The sequence below is a fragment of the Rhipicephalus microplus genome, chromosome 10 (genome assembly GCF_043290135.1).
Source record: "Rhipicephalus microplus isolate Deutch F79 chromosome 10, USDA_Rmic, whole genome shotgun sequence".
NCBI classification, from domain to species: domain Eukaryota; kingdom Metazoa; phylum Arthropoda; class Arachnida; order Ixodida; family Ixodidae; genus Rhipicephalus; species Rhipicephalus microplus.
Window position 1 is genome coordinate 3,850,018 of NC_134709.1, and position 14,831 is coordinate 3,864,848.

General features: G+C 44.4%; 1 protein-coding gene across 5 annotated transcripts in view; it reads right to left on the minus strand.

Moving 5' to 3' along the window:
- LOC119181297 (glycogen debranching enzyme) overlaps positions 1-14,831 on the minus strand; it is a 137,882-nt gene that overhangs the window by 87,003 nt on the left and 36,048 nt on the right. For all 5 annotated transcript variants that reach the window (XM_075874883.1, XM_075874882.1, XM_075874884.1 and 2 more), the window contains 4 exons: positions 13,005-13,223; positions 9,429-9,537; positions 7,501-7,661; positions 5,929-6,113 (listed from right to left, as the gene is read on the minus strand). In XM_075874883.1, coding sequence (XP_075730998.1) covers positions 5,929-6,113; positions 7,501-7,661; positions 9,429-9,537; positions 13,005-13,223 — 674 coding nt within the window. The remainder of the gene's footprint in view (positions 1-5,928; positions 6,114-7,500; positions 7,662-9,428; positions 9,538-13,004; positions 13,224-14,831) is intronic.

Consider the following 14,831-nt stretch of genomic DNA (forward strand, 5'->3'; position numbering starts at 1 on the left):
TGCTCGGACCTGAGCACATGTTCAAATTATCCGATTTTCCAAAATAACTAGTGTCAAATTAACAAGCTTTTACTCTACCACAATTACTACAAAACACTAAACACAGTACGATGAACACACCATATACGTTCTTGGCTTAATTATCTGCTGGATTTCAATGATATTTTGTCACAAATAAATACAAGCCCTCAAAGCTCTCTTCCTTCATTCACTGCTATTGCAATTTGAAAGATGTTTCTCCTTCCTTCCATAAGTTTTCAGAGAGTTCTTGCTGCAACTACGACAGGCCCTTTTAGCGGAGGTGGCTGCCTAGGCAACTTGTTTGTGCCAGTTGTGTGGCCAAAAGAGAGCAAGATACAGCTTCCATGGTCAACATGTCTTGACTGCAGCCGATCACTTTTGTGAAAGCACCACAGTGTTGAACTGGTCAAAAATATTTCTTTTTTGCAATGAATTGCAAAAAATAAATTGCATTGCACAGAAATTGCACAGAAATTGCACAGACATTGCACAGAAAAAGGCATTAGTTGGTTTGCAACGCCATCAGCCGAGCGCGAGCGAGCTGACAGGCATAATCGGCTTGCGCAATCGCGTCACGGGCATACTCGCTGGTGGATGAGGTGTGAGCTGAGATGACTGTGTCCAGTGGTAAAGTTGGCTCTCTTCCGTACAATAAGTAGAACGGTGAAAAGCCCGCTGTGTCGTGACGGGATGAATTATACGCGAAAGTTGCATAGGGTAAGGCAAGGTCCCAGTCTCGGTGGTCGGGCGACACGTACATAGCGAGCCTATTTGTTACAGTACGGTTAAATCGTTCTGTGAGGCCGTTTGTTTGAGGATGGTATGCGGTTGTCAGTGTGTGTTGCGTGGAACAAGAACACAGAATGTCGGCGATGACTTGGGATAGAAATGTACGGCCATGGTCTGTGAGGAGCTGTCTTGGAGCATCGTGATTCAATATAACGTCTTGTAACAAGAAGTCAGCGACGTCAGTTACATAGCTGGTCAGTAGAGCTCGCGTAATAGCGTAGCGTGTAGCGTAGTCTGTAATAATGGCTATCCATTCGATTCCCAATAATAATGTGGCAAAAGGATTAAGCAGGTCTAACCCAACTTGATAAAATGTTTCCACAGGTATGTCAATTGGTTGGAGATGGCCAGCGGGTAGCAGCGACGGTGTTTTACGACATTGGCAAAGGTAACACGTGGCAGCGTATCCGCGTACCGTGCGAGCAAGGCCTGGCCAGAAAAAACGGCGCCGGACGCGCTCGTATGTGTGGGATATGCCAAGGTGTCCAGTCGTGGGAGCATCGTGAAGTTCGGTGAGAATACAGCGGCGCAAATGCTTAGGCACAAGAATGAGAAGGTCGGGCTCGTCTGGTTGAAAATTGCGGCAATATAGCACACCCTTTTGAATGACAAAGTAGTGGATGGAAGTGCCATTTGGGGAGGATTCCGCACGGCTGATGATGTCAAGCAGCACTGGATCACGCTTCTGTTCTTCCCCAATGTTAAGGAAGTCGAACACTGACAAGATAGAGTGCTCCATGGGCTCGTCAGTGACCTCAGGATCGTCGACAGGGTACCGGGAGAACCAATCGGCATCATGGTGTAGGTGGTCAGATTTGCAGACCACCGAATAGGAAAACTCTTGCAGGTGCAAAGCCCAGCGACCAAGGCGGCCTGACTGATCTTTCAGAGAGTTGAGCCAGCAGAGCGCGTGGTGGTCGGTAACTACCGAAAATGGGCGTCCGTATAGATAAGGTCGGAATTTCGCCACCGCCCCTACAAGGGCCAAGCACTCACGCTCTGTGATCGAATAGTTACATTCAGGGGCGGATAGGATGCGGCTGGCTTATGCAATAACGCAATAATGGCCATGTTGTTTCTGAGCCAGCACTGCAGCAATGCCATGTCCACTTGCGTCTGTACGGATTTTCAAAGGGGCAGCAAGGTTGAAGTGTGCCAGAATTGGAAGACTAGTGAGAAGAACGATAAGAGTCGAGAATGCAGAAGCCTCTTCCGAGCCCCATGAAAACGGGACGTCTTTCTTGAGGGGCTGCGTAAGCGACCTCGCTATGTGTGCAAAATTTTTCACGAAGCATCGGAAGTAGGAACATAGTCCGATAAACCTGCGTATCATGATATGTGGGGTTTAACATGCCAAAACTACCATATGAATATGAGAGACGCTGTAGTGGAGGGCTCCAGAAATTTCGACTACCTGTAGTTCTTTAACTACGCCCAAATCTGAGCACATGGGCCTACAACAATTCCGCCTCCATCGGAAATGCAGCTGGCGCAGCTGGGATTGGATCCCGCAACCTGCGGGTCAGCAGCCGGGTACCTTAGCCACTAGACCACCGCGGCGGGGCGATAAACCTGCGTACATTATTCGCAGATCATGGTACAAGAAAGTTTTTGACGGCACTGATTTTTGCCGGGTCTGATTGCACACCGATGGCGTCTACTAAATGGCCAAGTACTATGATTTGATGGCGCCCAAAGTGACATTTGCACGAATTGAGCTGCAGGCCAGCGCGACGGAAGATGCCTAAGATGGCTGAGAGGCGCTCTATATGAGTTTCGAATGTTGGTGAAAAGACGATTAAGTCGTCCAAGTAGCATAAACAGGTGGACCATCTGAATCCTCTGAGCAGGGAGTTCGTTCGAAGGTGGCTGAAGCGTTACAAGGCCGAAGGGCATGACCTTGAACTGATATAGGCTATCGGGATGATGAATACCGCCTTTCACGGTCCATTTCATCTACCTCCATCTGCCAGTAGCCGGAACGAAGGTCTATGAAAGAAAAATAGTGGGACCCATAGAGGCAATCGACCGCATCATTTATTCGTGGCAGAGGGTACACGTCTTTTTTGGTAATGTTGTTGAGGTGTAGAATGCCATGCACGTAGAAACGCCATGCACAGTCTTTCTTGCGGACTAGCACTACAGGAGAAGCCCAAGGACTGCAGGATGGCTCAATGATGTCCTTGGCGAGCATTTTGTCGACCTCACTTTGGATAATGTGACACTCTGCCACCGACACCCGATATGGACGCCTATGAATAGGATGCTCATTACCAGTGTTTATGCGGTGGGTCATACCAGTAGCTTTCCCCAACGTACGGCCGCTGAGATCAAAAACGTCGATGTAGGACAGCAGAACCCGGTGGAGCTTGTCAGTCTACTGCAGCGTTAAGTTGGAAGCGATCATCGACGTGATAGCACTGTCGGAGCAAGTGTCAGATTGATGTTGAGCTTGGGGGTCAGAAGGAGCAAAACATCTACCGCATTGTCTTTTAAGGTACAGAGCAACACCAAAGAGATCCCTTGTGGCAGCACTTGAGGTGCCAAGCTAAAATTGACAACTGGGAGGCACGTAGAATTTCCTTCGGTGGACAGAATGGTGTGCGGTAATGTAATGCCGCGGTTTACGAGGGCATCATTGATAGGGGTCAAAACATAGTCACCGTCAGGAACTGGTGGTATTGAGACGTGCTCTACGTAGGTCAGTGTCTGTGGATGGAGGCGCGCATGTCCCATCGTGCAGAGGCGACTCGGCCGTTGTGCAAGAGGTTCTGTTGCGGGCAAGTGTAGACGGAGCATACTGGTCGAACAATCTGTGAGAGCATAACGCGCGGACAGCAAGTCGAGGTCTAAGATTACGTCATGGGGGTATTTATCAAGGACGGTGAAGAGAACAACTGTGTGTCGATCTGCAATGCTTACACGAGCGGAGCACATTCCAATGATAGATGCTATTCTGCCATCCGCAACACGGATGAACTGAGTGGTCGCAGATGTGAGAACCTTCTTGAGCTTGCGGCGAAATTCACTCGTCATCACGGAAAGTTGAGCCCCGGTCGACAAGAGCAGTGACATGTACGCCGTCTACTTGTACGTCTATAAGGTTCCGTTTTGTCTGTATCGTCAAGAGAGGATTTTCTGTCAGTCCGAGCGATGCAGCGCCACCTCCGGGGGCTGCAACACTTAGTTTTCCGTCGGGGAACCTCGTGGGAGGGCGGGGGAAGGCGGTCAGCGGGGCTGCGGAGAACGAGACTGCCGACGTTGGGGGAGATGGAGAACGAGAGTAGCGGTGTTCAGTAGCAGGTTCCTGGGCAAAATGGTCGCGGCTGGTCTCATGGCGATAGGCAGGACATGCATAGAAGGGATAAAAGGAGGTTTGTGCAGGAGGACCCCAGCGACGTCTGCAATGGCGAGAAATGTGCCCGATTTGGTAACACGAGAAGCAGACCGGCTTGTCATCGTGTGTTCACCATGGGGACGGATTACGGAACGTTGAGGGAGAGCCTGTCGGGAATGGACGTGCAGGCGTGTATTGGGGCTGGTAGTCGGTGCGTGGAGGCAGTGAGATAGAGTGAATTTCCAAGCTGGCAATTTCCTGCCGGACAACTGCTTGAATGAGGGGCAACATAATTGCAGGAGAGGGGTCAGGGAACGCTGGTCCCACCTTAGCTGAAGCAGCCGCTTCAAGTTTTCGCCTGACGACTCGCCTCAAGTTGTCACAGGCGTCTGGTGGATGATGTCTGTCGAGACACGAGGACGTCGCAGCGGTGTTCAGAAGGCGCTGAAACTGATGGGAGATGTGCCTACTTTTAGCTTGTTGGAACCGGCGGCATTCTTGTATAATCGCATTAACAGATGACACATTGTTGAATACCAACAGGTTGAACGCATCATTGGCGATACCCTTTAGAATACGCGCAACTTTGTCAGGCTCGGACATGTTTTCGTCAGCTTGGTGGCATAGTGAGAGGACAGCCTGAATGTAACTAATGTAGGACTTCGTGGAAGATTGTGCGCGAGTCGACAACTCATTCTTCACAGCTTCACGACGACCAAAGGGGTTGCCGAAAAGCTCACGTATCTTTTCCTTGAAGCTGTCCCAGCTTGTAATGTCATGCTCGTGGTTGTCAAACCAAACACGAGAGGTTCCATCGAGATAAAGGATGACGTTTGCGAGCATAAGTGTAGAATCCCACCTGTAAGTGGCGCTGACGCGTTCGTAGAGGCGTAGCCACTGGTCGTTGTTAGAACCCTCGTGGCCCGAGAACACGCCAGGGTCTTTGAGGGCGAGAAGCGTCACGAAAGTTGTTGTTGGCACTGGGTTGACAGGACGGGCAGAAGGGCGGGCGACCGGGGAAGATGTAGCCAAGTTTTGAGTGGTCATGTTGAAAGCTGCGAGGTAGCGTCCGCTTCGGAGTTCCGTGGCGAGGAGGGGGATCGCACAACATCACCAAATATGTTACGAGAAGGAGACCAACTCGGAGGGGTAGTCACAGATGTATTTACAGCCAGTTAAGCGAGCCGCGCCAGCCACAGAGATTAGTTCGTGCCAGTCTATATGCTTTTTCTTTTTCAACTCCATGCACTGGTACGTAGCAGTACATTGTTTTGTGTGAATTTTAGTAATTCATGTTATTATGTAAATTAATATCAAACTGGTCGCCGCCAGGTACTCCCTACCAGTCCGTACGTAGAAAATACCGGCTATGCGCGACCTGCAGGACCAAAATAGTTTTTTTTACTCCATTCCATTCTGAACTGTGTCAGCTTTAAGTCATATGTAAAAAGAATGAATTATTAGGCCTTGAATGCCTGCACAGTTCATCTTTTGCCTGCATTCATTTCAAGCAAAGAAAAAAATCCTTGACGCTAGTCCTGGAATGTGATAACGTTTCCAACAAAGTGATCACCTGCAGCAATACGCTGCCCTATGAAGTGAAATGACCACTACTTGCCCGCTCAGGAAGTCTGCACAAATGTGCACAATGAATTTCAAGCCAGTTGAAGTAACACACGGTGCATTACACGCCTTTGAAGCTGATGTGTACGATTGTACACACAGCCACTAATGAGGATATCACTTGGGTAGACTAAAAAAATATGTACAGCCCCGCTCACCTTCCCACTAAAGGATTCTTGGCAGAAACTTCTGTTTTCTTGGGTCCATCGGCTTGAATACGGAGGTAGCGGCAACCGCGTATAATGTTTTCCACCGCTGCTTGAAGATGGCTGTGCAGTAAATTCCACTCGGTGCCATTTAGGTGCTCCAAATAGCGCCTGAACTCGGCACAGCACCTGTCGATCTGAAAGCATGCACTTGCTAGTGAGAGCTTTGGCATATGGGAGACTGCATGATCAGGTGTCGCAGTGACCATGGAGTTTCCTACAATACTATTTACTAGAGAAACACTGGTACTGTGATTGTTCGCCCACCATAAGAATGATGGGTAGCACACAAATTTGCCTAGTTTTCATGCTTGCGACTTTGAACATACTTGCAGCTTTGTTTATTCTTGTGTATAGCCGTTTGTTTCTGGTAAAAGAATGAGCCATAATGAACTTCGTGAGTTGATTGAAACAGGTATTATATATGACTGAAATCCCAGCTTGACATAGACTCACCTGCGAAGGTTCAACATACCATCACTTTTGTTCAAGTGGGCTTGGAACATCCATTCTTCTTTTCTTACACTTAGTACTCATTGTAGGATATGCTTAATTTATGATACTGTGAATTTTAGTTTAAACTGAGAGAACAAAGAGGCACTGGAAATTTCTGATATATTAAAAACAAAATATTAGAAAAATAACTGCATATCTAAAATCTACTCAGAAATACACATGAACTAAGCAAGTTTCATCTCAATCGATGAAGAATTTAAAAAAGATATATTCAGTATGCATGAATATTTTGCAACCGGCAAAAAAGAAAAAGGAAAAACCTGTTAATATCAATGAAGCAATTGTTTTGCTAATTTTGTAGAGCCTCTCTTAAAAAAGTGTTTCAGGTCCCACGTCCAGGCCTCAATCGAAATCAAATTAATGAACTCTTACTGCATTTCCACTGTTCCAGCTCACAGCCTAATATCTGATTTTTCTGGTTGCACTTCATGCAAAAACAATATGATGAGTGATCAAACTGGCACCAGGCATCTTGTTTTGTGAAGTACATGTACCACACACTTATCATTTTCACCATAGGTGTGCGCAGGGGTGGCCAGCACGGTCTGCCTTAGTCACCCTATTGGGGGGCAGGGCATGAAGTCTGCTTCATATATTAACTTAATAGGAAGGGGGTGGGGGGGGGCACTGCAACGAACCATGACCCCAGCTCACACCCGGCACACACTTCTATTTTTTACTGCAAGGATATGAATATCTACTTAAAATCAACTTGTAGGCTATTGGTTGGTCATATTTACGATAAAAATCGGCACACACTGGGATAAAACAATTTTCGTATTCTGTGTGTTTTAATCTGGTGTGCACTACCATTTACCATAGATAATTGATTGATATGTGGGGTTTAACGTCCCAAAACCACTATATGATAATGAGAGACGCCGTAGTGGAGGGCTCCGGAAATTTAGACCACCTGGGGTTCTTTAACGTGCACCCAAATCTGAGCACACGGGCCTACAACATTTACCATAGATATGAATAGTATCTGAGTGGCCAGGTCAATCGTACCCGATCAGGGGCATCATGACTGCTAGGATCCCAGTTGCGATTGAAGATCTGCAGAGCGTTCTTCATGTCGATGGTGGAGCTGTTGCGCCGGTACTCCGGATCACGCAAGATTTTTAGGCTGCCACCGTCGGGAATAGGACCGCTATTTGGCTGCCCCTTGTCTGGAAAACAGTGACATTTGTTGAAAGTGTAGGGCTTCAAATAATGCTCTATGTTAAAATTGTAACCGTATTCTGCTCAGTTTTATTACGTATTAAACCACAACTACACGAAAATATTTGTGAGCACTAACAAAAAACAGTGCCAGGGAAAGTATAAGAGAAGGTGGTAGTAGTAACTATAATTTAAATGTGTAGAAATGAATGTGGACAAAAAATAGCTTGCTGCTGGCAGGGACTCGACCTATGACCTTCGAATAACACGTCCGATGCTCAACCTACCAAGCTACAGCATGGGTGAGTGTGGAACACACTGTCTGCCTCTCTTTGACAGGCAGAAAAAAAGACTATTCCACACTCGCCATCATTGCTACTAGCGGTGCTGGCTGACACTTCCAGGTTTAAATACACATATACACCCCATGAAGTGGACAGGGGAATGGCTAGAGCTGTAGCTCAGTTGGTAAAGCATTGAAAGCATTAGTCAAAGCGCACAGGATCGGTCCTTGCCAGCAACAAGTTATTTTTTCATTTATTACTAGATATAATGTTATGTATAAAAGATACAGACACAGTAGAGACGACGTAACATACAGGCAAACCCACTTCAGTCGAAACTCACTACAACTAACACCACTTCAACAAAATTTCTGCTGCTATGAAAAGTTTTTAGTTCCCCCGTCAGGAATACATAGGAGTCAACCCATAAATATTCTTGACACAACAAACACTTCTTCTTCTGACGTTCCACTTCAATGAAATTAGACTATGCAATTTCAGGCTCAGATACTTAATACCATGCAGTAAACACAACCTTGAGCATTTTGATGCATTTTGAGAAAATAAGATTATCTCAAAAAAGTATACGAGGCTCATTGGCACCACCAGAAACCGCCGCTGTTTACTAAACACAGGGCCGCCATTCCTCGATAGCGACATCAATGAGTGCCTGCTTTATGTCACTGGCTAGCTTTTGAGCCGCAGACTATCTGAAGCTGAAGCTCAGTCGCTCAGTTCATAGTTTCCTACACACAACTGTTGGGTGCATTCATGGAATGATGCTTTAATTTGCCATTTTTTGATGCCAGTGCTTGTGGCTCATTCCGCGCGTGGCCAGAGCGGCCGTGTTGTCAATAAAATCAGCCAGCCACGACTAGTTGGTGATAAGAGTAGCATAGAAGAAAGCATAAGTTACCGTGCCACAATACCACGCCTTCGTCTCGGCACACTTTGACGGCAGACTGGTGTTATCATGCAAGTTCAACTGTTAGGCTCGTTCACTAAAGTCGTTGTGGCCATTGTTTCAGCATGCTTTTCATCATGGTGGCGCTGTGGGTTATTGAGAATTGCATTGCAAAGCTGCTGGCGAAGAAAAGGTAGCAACCGGCACTTTTTTAATTTTAGGAATATAATTTCTTTTGTTTTGATAGCTCAGGTCATCAATAATTTTTTTTAATTTCACTACAACCCAATTCTCAATTAAACAAAATTCTTTCCAGGCTCCGTCAGTTCTGTTGTAGCGTGGTTCGACTGTGGATCAATACCAACAGGCCCAAACAGCAACCTTGGTGACGTACATTACAACTAGTACCAAACACATCCTCTATACTTTCCTTGACCTCATTGTCAGTTAGTTCTCATAAATATTGCATGTGAGAGAGGAAAATGAACCCCTAAATTCTCTCCCTCACTAGTAGAGTGACCCCATACTCACAGGCTGTGCCACAAACATATCTGGTTAAGTGTCTAAGAGTATACTGATCTGCCTACCAATGATTTTCTTCCTGAAGGTGTCAACAAGGCCATCCACATTGATGGTGAAGAACTCGTGCAGCTGCATCAGCGGAAGCCAGTTCAGGTTGAAGACGCGTCTTAGCGCCTGAAACAACAAGGTGTACACACTGTCTTCCTTGGGGACGCTCGATTCAGTCACTACTGGGGCTGGAAAAAAAACTCATAGAGAGTTTTTCTACCAGCAGAATGTAAAAAAATGTTCTTTATCACAAGAGCTGTTATTCAATGCACAAGATGTCCCATATATCACGCAGCATGATTCAAAAATAGTGAAACGTCATCATGTGAAGCACATCTAGTGCATATCCATCCTAGTATACTGCAGTAGCCACTATTAATTTTTTTTTGTTAATGAAGCTTAGTTAGTTGGTCCAAATTATATTGCTAGCTCAACAAGCACTTACGTAATAATTAAAACTCGATGAGAAATATGTAGGCATGCTCAGATAACATCTAAATGCACTATTTTCAATCATGTACTAATTGCATACTCTTTTTTTTTCTGGCCGTGAAATCTGAAAAATTGCATGTTACTAGACTGCAGTGCAATTCAGGAAGCAGACCCCTCAAACAGGATTACTGTAAGGTAGCAAGTCATGACAACAGTCCTACCTTTTGGGGGTGGGAGCATAACCACATGTTACTTTTCATATTTCATGTAATTTTTTATCAGCCAGAAAATAGCGACACAATTAATTAATTTATTTATCAATTAATTTGTTCATTTATTTATTGGTATTTGAGGTGCTAATGAGGGGTGGGTATAACTATTACATGATGGTTTCTATTGATGCCTCGAAGGAAGTATGGCTAGAGTGGTGCACCATGTTGGCAGGAATGGAATGGAATGTAAAAACTTTATTTCAGTTCTGCAGGACGCGCTTAGCGGGCATATCCCACGTAGAGACTGACAGGGAGTCAATTCCAGTTCTTTGCAGTCACTTCTTATCTAAACCCTAACAATTTGTATAAGCTAACCAACACTCCTCTTCCTTATCTCCTATTGTCTCCGGCGTGCCACCAGGCACTGTTCTGTGACCTTTGCTTTTAATATACATTAACGACTTACCTAATGGTTATACTTCTAAAATTCATTTGTTTGTTGATGACTGTGTAATTTATCATCCTATACTTACAACGATGACATCCTCACCCTACAGTCTGACCTTTCTCTCATAGAATCCTGGTGTAACAAATGGCTAATGTTTCTAAACGTAAGCAAAACATCCTTTCTAACTTTTCATTGCCATCAATCATTCATTTCTACTAAATACATGATAGGTGGCTCGGAAATGAACGCTGTTTCATCATACAAATACCTTGATGTACACTACACCACAAATACACCACACCACAAATACACCACAAACTTGGCTAATCGCGCGCTTGGCTATTTGCGTCGTAACCTGTGCCTTGTTCCTCTTGCGGTGTACTACTAGCATACTTAACACTTGTTCGGCCAAAACTTGAATACGCTTGCTCAGTTTGGGACCCACATAAAACTAAGTTCTCATCCACACTGGAATTCATACAAAATTCTGCAGCTAGGCTTGTTCTTTTGGATTATTTTTACCAGTGTCACCGAACTCAGGTCATGTCTTCATCTTCAAACCCTTGAGCAGCGCCACAAAACTGCCAGATTATGTCTTTTTTTAAAAGTTCTATCGCCTTTTTACATCAACAGGCTACTATCGAACCCTGGCTTCGTTCTTCATCCCGTCATGACCACCCAAAAGCAGTTTATCCCCCTGCAGCCCGCACTACCGCCCACATGAACTCAATTTTCGTTCAGACTGCAAAGGACAATTAGTATGTTGCTAACAAATAGCATAGTTAGATGTAACTTTAACATGCCTAGATTGGCATTTAAATCAATAAGTGAGTACATCTCAAGTTAGAAACATCATTAGGACTAATTACTTAAATTTAATTAACAGAAGAATGACAGGACCCTGAGCTTCACCTTTAGGAGTTGAACACAATAGCGAAATCCTGTTCGTAATGTGTACTTCAAACACTTTGTGCATGAAACCTTTTCGAATCTACTACGCACCCACTTATACGTAGCCTTAAGGGAATAGACGCAGTAGCATGTGTGAATTTTGTAGTGGGGTAACGAGTTTCGACCACAGAGCCATTATGATAATAGTAACATATGCTGAAGCCCGTTGGCAACAGGTGCTCGAGCACGCATTATAACTCCAACATTTCATGCTGCATTTCAAAGCATATATACATGTCGTGTGTTTATAAAGCATGAAAGCTACTTTCACTGCATTTCCAAGCAGAGCAAGTTTCTTCCAGTTTACACAAGCAGAGGCATGGCCGTGTGGTAGAACATCCACTTGCCACGCAAACAACACTGGTTCGGTCCCCACTCTGCTCCAGAGTTCTTTTATCATTTATTTATTTTATTGGCATCATTCTCGATTTTTAGGTCACGCATAAGATGATGATTTCTTGCTCACAACCAACGAAGCCGACACCAACACCGACAACAAAATTTCTGTGAAACGAGCTCCTTTATGTTATTGAGTTAAAAAATTTGCAGTGGATACTACAGTATCCTAGAAACAATTTGCACTCGGTGTGCTTCACGCAACGATGATCTTGTAATCAGGCTGCATGCTATTGGGACGCCTTGTACAGAGTACTCGTGGATTGAAAGGCAACAACTTAAAGCTAAGCAATGCATTTACAATATTTTAGAACCGAAACAACATGACAATTTAGGACAAAGTGTTGCACATACTACTCTCATTTTCATCATCTTCAGTTTGGGTCATTGGCATTATTCAGAGTCAAATGCATAAACCAACATAAACTTTACAGATCAAATTCCTTGTGACGTGACGTGGTTTTCTTGAGCAATAGTGCTCACCAGTCGTTATGCCAAAAAAACTTGTTGCACTTCAATTTATGAGCACTGTATATACTTTCGTTTCCAGTCCTCAGTTCATGCCACATCAGTGCAATTCGGACTAGCACCTAAGAGTGCCAGTCCAAATTTGGTTTCATTGGTTTCAGGTGGCTTCACTACAAAAGAGGGGTGTATAACATGCTTCACTGCAAAAGAGGGGTGTATAACATGAATACATTTTTCCAAGGAAAGTCCGCACTGTCGCAAAGCACCACTTCAAAGTTGATTAACGAACATATGTATAAGCCCCCCTCACGGCACTTCGTAATTGCTTAAGTTTAAGAGCTTGTTATACCAGCTTATATGCTTTGAGAATAGTTACATTTTGAAGTATTTTACAGGTTATCACTTGTATTCCATTAAAAGTCAAATCCTGCTACTATTCAGAGGAACTTCTACTTCCCTTTGAAGCAAAAAGAATATATTGTGCAAGTTAGTTGGGTTATGAGAAATATACGCATTATTTCGATAATACGTGATATATGAACTATTTGAAATTATTTAACTAAATCACTATTTGCTTCAAATTCACTTCAAACCTAAAATTCTTAGTTTGCCTAACAAATATAAATAGTCAAAATCAATCAAGAGTTCTAAAAAAAAGAAGACCAGCGTCGGGCAGTTTGACGTACATCGAGGTGCTCCTCTCGTGTGATGGATGCGGGGATTCCCTCGGACGCCCACTTGCCTGTGGAGATCTCAAGGCTGAAACAGTGGATGGCCACATCCAGGAGGAAGGCTGGCTTGAGATGCGGCGAGTTTTTTAGATTGTACGCACACTCTGGGTGCTCCCTGAGCCAGGCAGTCTCATTGGCCGTGTGGTTTAACACAACATCTGTCAATGACAACATCTGGGGGAGACAGTGCACAAGGTGCATCACCACTCTTGCATATGCACCTCTGTCAATGAATATCAGGGGGAAAAAGTTGCAAACACCATCTGAGGACGAAACAGTTAAAAAGTTTTAATGTGCTTTCCAGAAGATGTTGTATCTTTTTGATGTGCAAATGAATGTGTCTTATATTCCTTTGTTTGTTTAATTACAAACAAAAGAGACAGCTTGAGAAGAATTCTCATTTTGCATGTTGGTACTGGTTCATAACTGAGGATACTTTTGGTGCTAACTGAACGAGGACAGAAAACCAAGAGAACAAGATGGCCACCCAACTTACAACTAATTTCATTCCACAGTAGAAAGAAGATTTTATAGAACAAGCAAACCACACAGACGATGTGTGCATGCACCTACCACGATTATCTCGGAAGTACTTCTAGTGAATGCGATTGAGAGAGAGACAGCAGTGGGAAGTAGCAGAGCCAACACCCTTTGCATCATGTCGTTGCTTCCTTTCGAGGAAACTAAATCCCTGCTTGCTAATTCTACCTGTTTATTGCTGCACATCAAGGCACGCAGATTGCCAAAAAACTATGACAACATTATTGCTTTTACTGACTTGCACTGTCATTCCTTTTCGCTTTTATGTGTTACTGAAACATGGCTAGGATCTTGCGATGGTAATCTATGGATTTCGATTATATAACTCTGAATATTGTCACCGCGATTCGGGTCACTATAGCGGCTCGGCTATCTTTATATCATCTGAGATTAAATACAAACGCAGGTCTGACCCATCTTTAAATGTTCTGAACTGCGAATCAGTATAGATCGGGGCTGACTTTCCAACTTCCAGTAGTCTGAATAAAGTGATTATTGTGTGCATTTACTGATCCCCATCTTCATCTATTCCGCATTTTCTACACAATCTAGCTGCTTCCCTCAACATTGTCACTGCTGAAAATAAGCAAGTTGTTCTAGTTGGTGACATCAATATTAACCTAATCGATACAGATAATAACAGTACCATAGCATATAGTGATTGCTTTTTGGCACCCTAACGGAGCTGCTAAGCGACTACTTCCAGATCCAGGTTACTGGCGCTTTCGCTGCGAGGCAACACTGTCTCTTTTGACCTTCTTCGTTCCACACTCTACAGCACAATGCCGCCTCATCTTTCATCTGGAGCTTTCAACCACGGCTCGCATCACGCACCACGAGCCTTTCTGTGACCAATCACGTGGCAGGAGCGCATACAATCGAGTACTTTTCTGTGGCTCCGTACATCATTGCTACTCGCAGACCTTCCGCATGTACCTTGTGCTCCTATATTCGTGACAGCATCACAGCTTTTTTTGACAACCAAAGAACTTCAACGTGCTGCTGAGAAAACTAATCTTTTTACTTTGAAGGAATAATGATTTGAGGCCTTCTGTTTCAGGAAGCTGAAAGCCTCAATGTCATATCTGAACTGCTGCACGAAGGTTGCTACAATTTTCGGACATAACAGTTTCGTTCACTTCCACAGCGCACACTTGTTGGGCATACTATCCCCGCGGCAGGAAAGGCCTATCAATTTATCAAAGTGCTCATTCGAAAGTTATAAAAAGACGCATTGCAACC